Below are 14910 nucleotides of genomic sequence, written 5' to 3' on the forward strand. Positions count from 1 at the left end.
TATCCTGACCTTTTAACATTTTTATTTTGCTGACCTGGATGAGCTCAACAAATGAGAGTAAATCCCCTCAGTCAATGGCCAATTATCCACACCTTTGGCTTCGTGCTGTTCTGGATTCTGATGCCTGTCAGAGTCCTGCAGGAACAGTGACAGCTTACAGAGCTCCTGCCATGGGTCGCACCCTGCAGTTTTCTGTCTATGGGGTGCTATCTCATTAATTCATTCTGCAATCTTCCTTAGTACCTCAATTAGAGAAGCGAAGCCAGCTTAAACTTATTAATAAATGAAACTGAACGCTGATGAATACTGTTAGTATGTCTTTCTGACATCCAGAGGGAAAGCAGAATTCTACTGCTGCATTTTAACAAACTGCCCAGTGGCGACTATGCACGTCTGCCTTGGTCTTCTACCAATGCGGGCAGTCAGGCACTGGAGGGATTAGAACCAGGATTTTGTGAGAGGATCTAAGAGGGTTCTTGGGTCTTGTCAGCTGGAAAAAAGGCCAGGCAGGTTGCAAAGAGAGGAGACTGGATGTCAAAAGAAGGAGAGAGGGAAGGGATCATGCAAGAAAAAAAAAAAGCACAGAAACAAAGGTCATGTGGGCACATGGCAGAGGGAAAACTGGAAGAAAGAGACAGTGCGGAAGAAGCACAGACCCTGGGACTGAGAAAAACACAGAGGAGACAACGCAGGGTCTGATGAAGGTCTTGCAGCGTGTAAGTGGAACCTGGAGAGGATATAGTCACCGAACAATGTGTCCCTGGACAGCCAGGTCCCTGCTGAATTGTTCCCAAGGGAGAATGCCCCCCTCACTTGCTCAGGATCTTTTCTTTGAACCGAACTGACTTACTGATCAATGGGAGTGCAAATCCTCCCCAGCAAAGGGCCATTTCTCCCCTTATCATTTTAATAAAGAAGCTGGCTTTAGGGCTGATGTGAAGCTAAGGAGAGCCTTAGATCAGCTCAGATCTGTAGCCTGGATTTCCATCCTGTTCGTGGACAGAGAAGCCTGGAAAGCCATCCAGAATGACATAACGGACCAATATTGCTTTCTCTCTCCTAAAGCAACTGTGGTTTTGATAGACTTTTAATATGTATTTCAGGGCTCAAACTCCATTATTCTCTGCCAGAGGATCTGAATGACAGCTCTAGCCCAGAGATATTTTTCCATTATAATTTTTCAATTTGTTCTGGTCTGAAAAATGTGTGTAAATGAAAACAGAATTCGAGCACTGTGCTCCCCTTCAAACATTCTGTTTTGTGTTTGCGATGACACTGCAGACCCTGCTCTGCTTCCCTTTCTTTTTGGCAAATGACCTTATTTTTTCCAGATTTCTGACCACTTCTAATATGCCATAAAATATTTACCTGATTTGCAGGAATGCCTTGTATTCTTCTTTATTTTTCACCCTGTTTTGACCTACAATTTCTTCTTTTAGCTCCCCACCACCAAAACCAAAACCAACCCCCCCAAAAAAACTAAAGAAGCACACCAGAATGCTCTGGGAAAGCTCAGACTGGCCTCAGAGCTGAAGAGAGACATTCTCTCCCTTTTGCAAGTGGATGGAGCCCCCACCCTCCCCAGCCAGGAAATCGAGGAACAGGACAGTCTCTCAAAGCCCTTTTGCCCATCTGCTTTGGGAGAGCTGGGCCAGTCTCCTTATCTTAAATAATTATAACAGCTCAGATCTCCCGAGTGACCAGGAGAAAAAATATTTACCTGGAAACTCAGACTGGATTACCATGGAGTAATTTGTATACATTCAAATTAGCAGGTGACGGCTGAGCCCGGAGGCTGCACAATGTAACATTTCTACTCACTTCTCTCTGACAGCCAGATGCCCACAAAGGAGAGTCTGCTTACCTTCCTCGGCTTCACTTTATCGTGGTAGTCATACTGGAAGATTCCTTTGTAGCTCAGTCCCAGCCACCATGGTATCCCCTGCTTGTCCTAGGGCATGGAAAGGAGTATGGGTAAATCAGAGCCGGAGAACACATACAGGAACCTAGGGAAGGCCTCCTGGCTCTCGTGATGACAGAGGAAAATGCAAATCCCTTGAAATGGATGGAGTCCACCTCTCTACTTTCCACTATGGATGTGCCCTATCAGCAGATGATGCTCAGTTATGTGAACAGGTGCCATGGAACATGCCCTGGGATGGGGACCCAGCTCTGCTCCCAACCAGCAGCACACTGTGGTCCTTCCCCCTCTTTGAGTAAGTAGAGAATTCTTTGTCTCCTTCTAAGATTTCAGGTTTCACCACAACAGAAAAATCTGAGAGCATTCTAATGAAATGACCTTCTGAGCAGAGAAGGTATCATCAACTATCACAGCTTAGAAGGGACCATGGAGAAGGTGACTCCTCTAAAAATCTTTTTTTTAAGTTGGTGGTTTTTTAAAGAGAAGTCTGAGTGAGGTTCACAACAAAATGGAGAAGGAAGTACAGAGATTTCCCATACACTCCTGCCCCCGTACCTGCAGAGTCTCCCCCACTATCAACATCCCCACCAGAGGGGAACATTTGTTATAACTTGATGAACCTACATTGATCCATCATGATCACCCACAGTCCAGAGGTTACATTAGGGTTCATTCTTGGTGTGGAATACTCCATGAGAATGGACAAATGTACAATGATATGTATCCACCATTATAACATCAGACAGAGTAGTTTACTGTCCTGAAAATATGGTGTTCCACCTATTTACCCCTTCTTCTCCCTGTCCTAAGTTCTGGCCCATAGTTTTACCTCTTCCAGAATGTCATATAGTTGGAATCATATAGTATGTAGACTTTTCAGCTTGGCTTCTTTCACTCAATAACATGCATCTAAGATTCCTCCGATTTCAAAGACAAAGAAATCAAAGCAAAGGGTTGGTTCTGTTTACTCAGGGCCTACCCCATCCCTCCAGCAGGTCAATGGCAGTGCAGGGTGGGCAGATGCCACCATGTGGTCCTGCTCATTTTAAGAGATCCGCTGGACTGTGTGACTCCCGCTGTCACACAAAAGTAGCAAAATCGAAGCCTAAGTACCTTCTGAGATCTGAATTAGAAACACCAAGTCCCTCTCTTTATTCCTTCAACAGAGACCTCTTGCCACCAGATTGTAAACTGTGATCCGACATTCAGGTAGGAGGACTCTGAGCTGTTCATTAAAGCTCCTGGATGCTAGGAGCCAAGTGGGCATATGAAGCAGCCATTCCCTAGATTTGTCCTAGTTGCCACACCTATGAATAACCCAGTATAACCCATCGTAGATTCTTAACAACTCAAAACAGGCTTCATGCTTTTCAAATACTCATATGAGTTATTTCAATGTAAACACAATGATAAAGAAGACTGGCAAGAAAATACACTTTGAATTTTTAGAAAAGTTTCAGGGTATGTGATTTCCTACACATTTTTTTAAAGGTATAAATCCTCTGTCTCTGGAAAGCGCCTGTGTGTCCTGCAACAGTTTCAGAGAACAGCACAGGGGATTCAATACCACCGCAGCTTCGGGTTGACCAGGTAAGGGTGGTCACCACCCCACAGAACATGGCATCTGTGAAATCACGAGGCCACTGACTGGTGAGGCTGGATCTGGTTGGTTTGGGCTGGCTTGGCTTCCTGTGCTCTTTCTCCAAATAAGTAGGAGGGCAACTGCTTAAGCCTGGAGATTCCAAGAGCCAAACTTACTTCTGACACTCTGAAAATCACAGGGTCTGCTTCTGCTCTCACAAATGGCAGAAGAGCATGTTTCTCAAGTTGCATTGGAGGGCAGAAAGCATATTCATCAGAGGCCACCCTTTTGTCAAGCTCTGGGGCTGACAAAGAGATGGGACAACACAGGTTTATACAAGTAAAAGGCTGGATGAAGTCTCCGCTCAAAGATTTCCACTTTGTCTATATAGTCTGATATCTACCTTGATCGTCTTCCAACACCTAGGAGACTTTTGTGGGGGTAGCAAATTTCGTAAGCTCTATTTTAAGTATGAGCAATGGAGGTGAGATCAAATTATGAACAAACAGTGAATGAAAGCACCTAGTCCAGGCAAGTCCTTGTTCACTTTCTAGAATGCAGACCCCTTTGCCATATGGCCCCACAGAATATTTCCACAATGGAGAGACAGACTCACTGGCTGATTTCTATGAAATGCCTCTTGTAACAATGTCAGGAATACTGTTGGATCCTTACGTTTCTTTATGGTAACAAGACGGTGAAGTGGAAATGGACTCTAGGAAATGGACTCAGCTATGTGTGGAACCCTGGCAGCCAGTGCTGTGGATGTTCAACCCCATGTCACAGACTGTCCGATTTCCTCTTGGGGGTTGACTGCCCAATGAATTCACTGGGCACATGACAGCGTGTGGCCTCTCAGGTTGGGGTTCTCCTTTATGGATTCATCTCCCTCATGGGGATGGGAGGTGGCTCAAAAGGCCAGGTGACACTCCTGATAAGACCTCCAGCTTAAGCCTGAGAACTTCTGGGCAGGAATGGTGGTGACAGTTCTGTGAGTTTCATGAATGATGGTGAAGAGGGATTATGGCCTCCCTTGGTTGGAAGAGCTTTGGTAGGACATCAGGAAGGATTTAACAGTTTCAGGCTTTATGAGAGATCCTGAGCTGAGCTGCTGGGTCAGACTGGCATCCCTGAATATGCCTCATATTTGGGCTCCATGAATAGAGTTCTGACATTTGTTCCTATCATGGAAGTATACCTCAATGACCCAGTTCAATGCTCAGTAACATTTATTTAGTAAATATCTACTGAGCATCTTCAATGTGTCAGGTGCCACACTGGGTTCCAGGAATAAGTAACAGGATGCAACACACAGGCTTGGCCATCCGAAGGTTGCAGGTTAGTGGAAGACAGAGGCAATTGAACATGTACCAAGGACATGTAAAGTGTTGTGTAAGCTGCCACGAGCGACACAAAGATAAATGAAACATGGAGCATGTTCTAGCCCAAAGGAATTAAAAATACAGCTGGATGGAACCTTGTGGAAAGAAACTGGCCAAAGAGCAAGAGAATCTCAGGTTGGCTGGTGGAACCGTCTTGCATTCAGGAGGGTTTTCTGCACTTTTTGGCTGGACTTTAGGCAATGACTTAAACTCTGCATGTTGTGGTAAACTAAGGGAGGAAAAGTACCCTTTCTCATCACAGATAAGGGCACACCAGCACATCCTTGTCTATTATTTCAAGGAAGGGATCCCAGACATGGGCATTATGGATAAAATTAAAGAGAGTTTGGAATAGAGCCTGTGTTCCATTGGACTGAACATCACAATATTTAAAAAGACAAGATCTGTCTCCTTAAACAGCCATGTACTTAATCTGTCAGCCGCTAATGCCAGTCCTTCTCCAAAACTGCCTATGTGGCATCTGACCACCAAGAAAAACACTGCTGATTCTGCTTAAAGTTTTTGTTCTCTGCAATTCATTGCATTTAGATGGAATCTGCGGTCCTGACCTCCCAAGATTCTTCTGAGTATAAAAGGAAGTAGTGATTTATTGTACCCACTTTACATGAGGGAACGTGAGTTTTGAAGAGAAACTGCATCAAGTCCTCCCACAAGGGGGAAGCTCCAGAACCCCAACTTCCCCTAGGACACAGTCATCCTGACCAAGTCCTCCACCCTGCCCACTGCCAGTCCACCCACCAGATCTTCAGTAAGACTGAAAAGGAAAAAAGTGAGAGGTGCTTGTGGGTTTTTTTGGGTTTTGTTTTTAGGGCAGGCTTGGCACTTACCTTCACCGCATAATAGTGAACTCCGTAGGTCGGAAGAGACTCCACAATGCTCATGTAGCTGGGAAGACAGCACAGGTGTACGCACACAGAGACACACACACACACACACACAAGGGTGGTTATTCGGCAGAACTGGAATCATATACATATTTGTGTGTGCATGTGCATGACAAAGCTCTTGGGGGGATTACTGACTTGAAAATGAAACGGAACCATCCCCCCGTGGAGATATGTCCATCCAGCTGTTCAGAACTGAACAGCCCTGACACATGCCACATGCACACACACACACAGCCTCACGGGAGCTGGGAGGGGACCACTTACTTTACAATTGCTTGACCTCTGGTCTGGCCATTCAGTTTCTTATAGTGCTCAATTACTCGATCCTCGCTAGAATTATAAGACAAAGATTCTGTTACATATAGTCCCTGGGTCACCAGCCAGCACCCTGCTAATGGAGATACTTCCTCTGAGCCTGAGCAATCTTAAGAGAAGCTCCAAGGAGCTGATAGCTCTCGTAGAAATGATTTGCCCTGAGTGGCACTTCTGAACTCAGCCTAAGTGATGTGTCTCGGGCTACAGATTTCCTTGGGGTCGGCCCCTTGCAGGAAATGCTAGGAGGGGAGGGGAGGAAGCAGCAGTGAGCATGTGTCTCACTGGAGAGGGACACAGAATGAGGGGGGAGGAAAACCGCTGGCTGAACATCGGGGTGATGCTTTGGCTGGAACACCCACGTCTTCCTCACCCTCCTCATCTCCTGAACCCTGTGCGCACAGGACCTCACACAGGAGGGCAGGCGTTGACCTCAACAGAATGCCCAGGGCTTCCCTAGCATGAATTAGTGGTCAGGGTTGAGGGCTTCCAGTGAGGATGGGAAAGTTCTGGAATTTGGGCCTGGCTAACTCAAACCACGAGATAATCAGAGGCCCAGAGAAGCACTGGGAAACACCATGCCAGCTACTAGAAGTGAGATGAGAATTCCTTGATGTCTTGAAATCTTACTCCTAAAACAAGAGACTAGCTTGCGCCTTGGGGGGCACTGGCCAGCCAGCCAGACCCCGCTTTGACAGAGCAGGGGGCATGAAGGGACTCTGAGAAGTGACTCTGGTGCCCAGGGAGCTATGGCTGCTACCTTTGGAAGCACAGAACTAACCAGGAGAGCCAGAGGGGAAGCACATCCCACCTGCTGAGAAGTCAAGTCCGAAAGACTTGGACTCTGTGACCTGGTCATTATGTATTTATTTGGTATCTGAGATGATCTAAAGCCTTTCCTTGCCTTTTTTTTCCAAAGGAAAAAAAGGGGGCAGCCTGGGTAGCTCAGCGGTCTATCGCCACTTTGGCCCAGGACGTGATCCTGGAGACCCAGGATCGAGTCCCATGTTGGGCTCCCTATATGGAGCCTGCTTCTCCCTCTGCCTGTGTCTCTGTCTCTCTGTTTCTCATGAATAAATAAATAAAATCTTAAAAAAAAAATAAAGGAAAAAAAGAAAGGCCATTTCTAGAGGTAATGTCTCCTGTATGTTCACTAACTACTACTTGGGGGTAATTTATTGATTTTCCCAATTATTATCTTACTATTGAATGGCTCCCTCTTCATTTTAGTATTCTGAAATCTGGGGTATGTACGATCATCTGACTCTTCCCAAGCGAGCATCTTTACGCTCAGAACGGAAACTGGCTAGCCACAAGGAGCCCTTCTCTGGTTGGAGAGTCATTTGGGTGGGGTCTGAACACTTTGTGTTCAGAAAGGGGCAGATGCAGATCTATTTCTCCTCGGCTCCCAGGCAACCTGGGACACTCTGCACAGAGTGTGAGAAAGCCCTCTCCCGAGAGCATTCTCCAGGAGCATGCTGCCTGGGGATGGCCCCACCTCACCAGACCTTTGGAGATCTGTTGGGACATTTGCAGGGTTCCTCTTCTAGCTTGCATGTCTCCCACTCACATGCTTTGGCATGTTTCCTACCACAGGATCTAGCATTTTGTGAGGTCAACTCTTGGATCCAGGGGCAAGCAGCTCAGTGTGGATGTGAGCTGATGGGAGGGAGGATCCCTGGGCTGGGCTGGAGATAAAAATCAATGTTGTGCCGTAGCTGCGAACACACTGGAGGCTCAGACCAACACCCGTGTAAATCAGAAGCACCACAGGCAGCTGTTTCTCAGTGCCCGACAGCTGCAGGGCTCTGCTACCACCACGGCTCCCAGGACCTCCTGCTGCCCGGGGTCAACGGTGAGGCCACAATATCTAGCTTCTCCTTCTTCAGCTTTTCTTTTTCTTTCTTTCTTTCTTTCTTTCTTTCTTTCTTTCTTTCTTTCTTTCTTTCTTTCTTCTTTCTTTCTTTCTAAAGATTATTTATTTATTTATTTATTTATTTATTTATTTATTTATGATAGACACAGAGAGAGAGAAAGAGAGAGAGAGAGAGAGGCAGAGACACAGGAGGAAGGAGAAACAGGCTCCATGCTGGGAGCCCGACGTGGGACTCAATCCCAGGACTCCAGGATTGCACCCTGGGCTAAAGGTAGGCGCTAAACCTTTGAGCCACCCAGGGATCCCCTCTCCTTCTTCAGCTTCTCCCAAATCTTTGGGCCCAATCGAAACACCGTGGGCCCATCCTGTGATCACCTGCCATACTCACCGAGAAGCCATTCTGCCCCCATCTCTCCCCCCCACTTCCTCTGGAATTTACAGATGGGCTCAAGTGCACTGAGCTTTGCAGAGTTTCCCAGCGACCCCAGATCTGTGGCAGGGACTCAATGGAATAACTATAAAAAATGCACCAGCCAGAGCAAATAGAACTCTAAAACACTAACTGGAGGACACTGCGTCACACGAAGGGAAAAGACCGCGATTAAGGCTGACTAGTCTTCGCTAGTCTTTCAGTGAGATCATCTCTCTGCAGGCCAGGGGCCCAGGAAATGCATGGGGGATCAAGAGGAAACATGGGGATGGTGACATGGTTTCCTGTCTTAGAGGAGCCATCGCCAGCCGGGGGCAGTGATTCTGGAGTAAAGGTAGATGCCCCTGCATAGCTGGCATGGTTGCTGTGAGGGTGGGGGGTGTCCAGCATTTGCAAGCTAGGCCCTCGGGAGAATCCAGGTCAGGGCCCTCATACGGCTCTGTTCTGTGGCCCTGAACACATAATTCTAACCTCTGCCTCAGATGCCTGCCAATTGGGAAACCCCGAGGAGTAGAAGTCCAAGCTTGTTACACGCTGAGGGAAAAGCAGCAGAAAGGATTACTGCATGATTACTCAGCAGTCCTATGCACCTTTCACTACTTGCTAATTGCATTATGTGACTTCTTACTTCCGCTCTTAATTAGAGTCTGGATTCGGTTGGTATGGTTCATTCCATTTTATAGATGGGAAATTGAGGCAGCAGAGAAGTAAGTCAAGTAAGTCAAGCTTCCTGAGCTGTCATTACCCCATGTTCAGAAAGGTGGCTGGGATTCTAAAACCCACTGCTTTGCTCTCTAGGCTGTAATGCCTTTCCTGACTAGCGTGGATGGGCTGCCTAGGGCCTTTTCTGGCCTGAAGGCCATCTGCCTCGTCTGTGAAGGCCAGCGCGAGCAGGAGAGCCTCGAAGAACTGCAAATATGTGTCCTCCATTCAGGGATAATCAGGGCTGCGGGCAGCTCAATAGAGATTGTGAGGTCAGGGCCAGTGAAGATCTCCTCCACCAACAAGGGGTGAAGGTAAATCGCAGAGATGTGTGACGATACCAAGGCCAACAGAAGTCCATGAACATGCTTGGTCTGCCAGCTTTGTCTCCAGTCTCTGAAGCATGAGCAGCATTTATCCCTTCCTGAAATCTTTGCTTTTTTTTTTTTTTTTTTTAAAGAAAACCAAATAAGTAGATTAGGAGAGGAGGGTCAACTACAGCTAGCCAAGCACAGTGGAATAAGGTGATTTTTAGCAATAAGTCAACAGGATGGTCCATGCTGCTGGCTTGTCTGGGCTGTGGAGCTGGAGGGCACCCACTTCAGAAATAGCCCTCAGTTCTGCATCCTCTCTGTGAGCACGCACAGTGGCATGGGTGTCTCTGGGTCTAAAGGAGGCCCAGGGAAAGTGGTGGCCAGGTCACAGACACAGAGGGACACTCCGGCAAGATTATAGATGCAGATGAAGATGTTCATATTGACACAAGAGAAGATACAGCATTTCTGTATTAGTAATAACATGGGAGCATGGAGCAGACTGTGGAGAAAATGAAAGAGAAATCGAGATAGAGAGACAGAGACAGAGAGAAGGAAGGAGAGAGGGAGAGTTACAGAGGAGTTGGTAAGCACGAGGTGTAGGAAGTGTCTGGAAACAACTGAATGAGGAGATCACGGAGGGATGGTTTAGGCTAAAATAGCGACTTTGACCCCAGACAACCCAGCAACATCACAGCCCCTACCTGGCAAACACACCTGCTTTGTGTAGAAACTACTGGCTTCCAGAGTTATATTCTTATATCTCTAGCTCTTTCACCACTGGTTTCCTAAGAATGAGCAGCTGGGGGGATGGTAGGAGGACAGAGAAGATGAGGCCCAGGGAGCACAGGGAATTGGGGAGAGGCCAACAGGACCCCAGGAACACATGTTGGTGTTCACACATGCAGACAGGGTAGTTAGTCCCTGCAGGCTAAACAGATTCTGTTCCTGGGGGCTAGATTATAATTACACAAAGCCACTGTGGGGCGCCATCTATGTTAGCAAAGTATGAATGGCAAAAAAAAAAAAAAAAAAAAAAAAAAACAGGAAAAAAAAAAAGAAAAAGCTCAGTGAGAAGAGATTGGGTGGGGAGAGCATGTCAGCACCCTGGAGGGAGCTCTCTGCCCCAGGGTCCAGCTTCTCATTTCTGCTCCCGCTGCCCCATCCCATGGTCTCTTGAGGAGAAACTTCTTCTGGACTAGAGTTTAATCTGGCTCATGCCCTTCCGCATCACAACATGCCTTATCCCAGCCAAAGGGGTCTCCCAGAGCCACCTGAATGGCTGAGACCTAGCGTGCTGACTGCAGACGTGTCCAGATGAGATGAAATGCTTGCCATCCATACGTTTCATAAGGCATAACAAAGATGTGCTTAGAAGAGTCACATGCTACAATTTATCAAGATTGACCTGTCCTGCGATTTTTGTTTTATTATGATGATGATGATTTATTATAAAAGTGGCTAATGCTTGCCATAAAGAAGTCAGAAGGGACGCGGCACTGTCGCTTGTCAGGGGACAGTGGCCAGGGCCTGTGTGCACAGTGTTTGCACACACCACCCGGGAATGCAGGCCGTGCTCGACTGTGACCAGAACCATACTCCGGGACCCTTTCACATGCCTGTGCTATTCAGAATCAGTAATTTAGGGCCTGACAGATGAACGAGGGTACAATGTTACATGGAAGCCAAATGAGGAGATATGGAACATTGTGGGAAAATCAAAGAATCAATCTCTCTCTTCAGTGAAGAAGAAAAAAAAAACAAAACCCTGTAGTCCTCCCACATCTCAAAACCTCACACATCCTGTCATCAAATGACAAGGATTCCAGAACGAAACTTGAGCAGCACATGAAAGGGTCTCCAAGGAGGCAAAGCATCCAAAGTGAAATTTTAGAAGGTTTTCTTTTTTCTTTTTAAAGAAAGAAAATAGAAAAAGGAGGTCTCATGCAAACCGTGGCATCTAAATACACGCGGGAAGTGGTCTGACACAGGCCCAAGCCACTCCGACACGTTGGTCTAGCCTGCCCCTCGGCAGCCCCTAGCCCCCTGCACCCCGGGAGGGCTCGCTCCTGAGGGGTGTGCAGAGGGGGTGCAGCTTACCAGTAGGCCAGGGAAGGGTGCTCCTTCAGGGCTTGAGTGGGAAGTGCTGGCAGCTTCTTCAAGTCACTCCTCACCACCTCATTGCTGGAAGAGAGTAATGGGACAGAGATAATGCCCAGGAATGGCTCACCCTCTGTCTTAGACACCTGCACTACAGGATCCAACCCGACCCAGTGGCCTCAGCTGAGACCCCACATTTGTTCCCTTTTAATGAAAAGTGGGGGGAGGAGGAAGGGGTGCTCCCTTTAAATTTATGTATTTAATACAGAGGGAAGAGAACACACAAGGTGCAGAGCCCAGGGGCCCTCTCCCCAGGGGCACAGAATAGGGCAGAGGAGAGTGCTCACAGATAGCCTGAAAGCAGAGAGAGCCAGAGACCAAGTGTCCCTGAGCAGCATGAATCTGGGAGGAAAAGAGTCACCCGTATCCCGTGGGAGAAGCTCCCAGGGATTGGTCATGGGCTCAAAGGCCTGCAAGAAGGGGCAGCCCAGGGGATGCCTGGGTGGCTCAGCAGTTGAGCATCTGCCTTTGGCCCAGGGCGTGATCCTGGGGTCCTGGGATTGAGTCCCACGTTGGGCTCCCTGTAATGGAGCCTGCTTCTCCCTCTGCCTGTGTCTCTGCCTCTCATGAATACATAAATAAAATCTTAAAAAAAAAAAAAAAAAAAAAAGAATGGGCAGCCTGACTGCTGCTCCTTGAGAGCTGTTTCCCTTGCTGACACACAAGTCTGGTTTTCTTCGCTTGGATTGACCACATGCTGGAAACTGTTGTCTAAAATATGACAAATAAATAACCTTTGCTTTTGACAAGGCCTGGAAATGACTCTGAGAGTGGGAAGTGGATTATCTGGTACTAGTAGGAGGTCCTGGCACCAGAAATCCCTTTTTCCACAGACTCCCATGTTCTCAGGTTTGAAGAATACTTAAATACTCTCCTGGTTTTAGCCAGTGTTTTTCAGAGGCTTGATTCCTCTCTGCACACTCAATAGACCTGCATCCCCACTGGGTCAGGGTATTTGGTGTTTGCACCCACTCTTTACCTCCAGAGGCAATTACTGGCCTCTACCTTGGGATGGAGATTTTGCTATTTAGAGGGTATTTCCCTCTCCTGGTCCAGCAAGTGTCTCATGGCTCCTACTGGGCTGGCAGAGGCTCACCCCATGGATCCTGCCTTGGTCCTCGGTTCTTTTTTTTTAAGGTTTTATTTATTTATTCATAAGAGACACGACTGAGAGAGAGAGACAGAGACACAGGCAGAGGGATAAGCAGGCTCCATGCAGGGAACGTGATGCGGGGCTTGATCCCAGATCCCGGGATCACGACCTGAGCCAAAGGCAAGCAACCCAGCTGCTGAGCCACCCAGGCATCCCTATTTTACTTTTTAAAAAGATTTTATTTGGGGATCCCTGGGTGGCGCAGCGGTTTGGCGCCTGCCTTTGGCCCAGGGCGTGATCCTGGAGACCCGGGATCGAATCCCACGTCGGGCTCCCGGTGCATGGAGCCTGCTTCTCCCTCTGCCTGTGTCTCTGTCTCTCTCTCTCTCTCTCTGTGTGACTATCATAAATAAATTAAAAAAAAAGATTTTATTTACTTATTCATGAGACACACAGAGAGAGAGGCAGAGACACAGGCAGAGGGAAAAGCAGGCTCCCTACAAGTTGTCCAATGTGGGACTCAGTTCCAGGACCCCGGGATCATGCCTTGAGCCAAAGGCAGATGCTCAACCACTGAGCCCTCCAGGCCCCCCTGGTCCTCAGCTCTAACCAAAGCTATGGGAGCAGCTTCTGTGCTGCTCACACAGAACAAGGCAGATACTGGTCACTGGGATGCTGGGCAGTGATGTCAAAAGAGCAATGCGGTATGAGCTCAGTAGTAGTGGGTGCAGGGGAGGTAAGAGGAAATAAGGCCAAATGAAAGGCAGATTAGGCACAGAATGTTGAGAACCTTCACCCGCAGGCTCACAGAGTTCAAACTCTTCCAGGAGGCAGTGGTCAGCCACTGGAGGTCTTCGCACAGGTAAGCCACTTGCATTCAGGACAGGTCAATTCCCAAGTAGGGTTTGAAGTTTTTACTCACATGCCATTAAGGCATAGTTTAAGCAAATACTCAGTTCACCAAACACTGGAGAGCCCACAGTGATGGATTTCTGGGTCTTGCCTCTTCCCTGTTTAACTACAAGCACCCCGAGAACAGGGATCTGATTCACTGTAAATATTGAAAGGCACTCTTAAGGGACGGGCTTTGACTGGCTGAGGCTGTGGGAGAGGCAATTAAGCTGGAGTCTAGGTTTACCCACACTCATTACGTTCAAAGTATATTTGGGGAAGGAAGGAGCTAAAGGAGGAAGGGATTGTCTTACCCATGAAACACTAGTTTGTTGGCAAACAAGATTCCCCAATGACAATCCCAGGCTTGACTTCCCTGCTAGAGCCTGTAGTGTTCCTCTCGCTCCCCCCCCAGGGCAGGGTTACATAGACAAATATAACAAGAAATCACTAAGGCGTGAAGCCCGTCCAAATCCATTACATTCTGGAAGGGATCCATGGCTCTTAATCCTTCCCAAAGGACAACTATGCAGAAATGTTCTATTTGCCTTTCTGCTGTCTGTAAACATCTGCACTAACTTATAGGTGGTCAGCCCTGTGGAATGATCCGGCCTCGCGCCGTGGTTGCGTATCACAAAGTTGCCCTGATGGGAGACCTGGTCACTCCATCTCCGGAGGTGTGAGAAGCTAAAACCTAATGAATATGGTGGAAGTTCCCAGCTTCCTCTCCTGGGGTCTTCCACTTTCTCGGACATCTCCCCCAGAGTTCAGTGCACCTGATAAAGGTCAACTTAGAAGACACGCTAAAACAGTTCGTGTTTCATTTTTAGAAAAACGGTCTCTGGGAGAGTCATTTGCTGAACTGAGACTAAAACCGAAGTTTTCTTATTTTTAACATTAACCAGATTCTATGAAAAATAGAATCTTTTAGGTACTTATTAACGTTACCAGCAAAAACGTAGACTCCCAGTGCTACCCTGGTCCTTTGATTTAGGGTTTTTTGTTTTGTTTTGTTTTTTGTTTGTTGCCATGATGTGTCTCTCATCTACTGCCCATACCACTTATCAAACCTAGGAACTTTGAATGATCCACTAAGAAAATTTTCTGAGATTTCTAGCAATACATCAAACGGGGAATTTGCCACAAATAACAGCAACAGCAAATTTAACCAAGACACCATGAGGCAAAGGAAGCAAAAATCCTATTTGATAGGAGGATTAGCAAAATCCACATGGGTTTGTCTTCCTTTAGGAAAAACGAGGAGGGCAGCCTGGGTGGCTCAGTGGTTTGGTGCTGCCTTCAGCCCAGGGCGTGATCCTGGGGTCCTGGGATCGAGTCC

General features: G+C 47.4%; 1 protein-coding gene across 8 annotated transcripts in view; it reads right to left on the reverse strand.

Moving 5' to 3' along the window:
• Positions 1–14910, reverse strand: part of FRMD4A (FERM domain containing 4A) — a 616236-nt gene that overhangs the window by 85743 nt on the left and 515583 nt on the right. For all 8 annotated transcript variants that reach the window (XM_055331818.1, XM_055331822.1, XM_055331820.1 and 5 more), the window contains 4 exons: positions 11528–11611; positions 6058–6123; positions 5734–5791; positions 1865–1951 (listed from right to left, as the gene is read on the reverse strand). In XM_055331818.1, the coding sequence (XP_055187793.1) occupies positions 1865–1951; positions 5734–5791; positions 6058–6123; positions 11528–11611 (295 nt within the window). The remainder of the gene's footprint in view (positions 1–1864; positions 1952–5733; positions 5792–6057; positions 6124–11527; positions 11612–14910) is intronic.

The sequence above is a fragment of the Nyctereutes procyonoides genome, unplaced genomic scaffold (genome assembly GCF_905146905.1).
Source record: "Nyctereutes procyonoides isolate TBG_1078 unplaced genomic scaffold, NYPRO_anot_genome, whole genome shotgun sequence".
Taxonomy (NCBI): domain Eukaryota; kingdom Metazoa; phylum Chordata; class Mammalia; order Carnivora; family Canidae; genus Nyctereutes; species Nyctereutes procyonoides.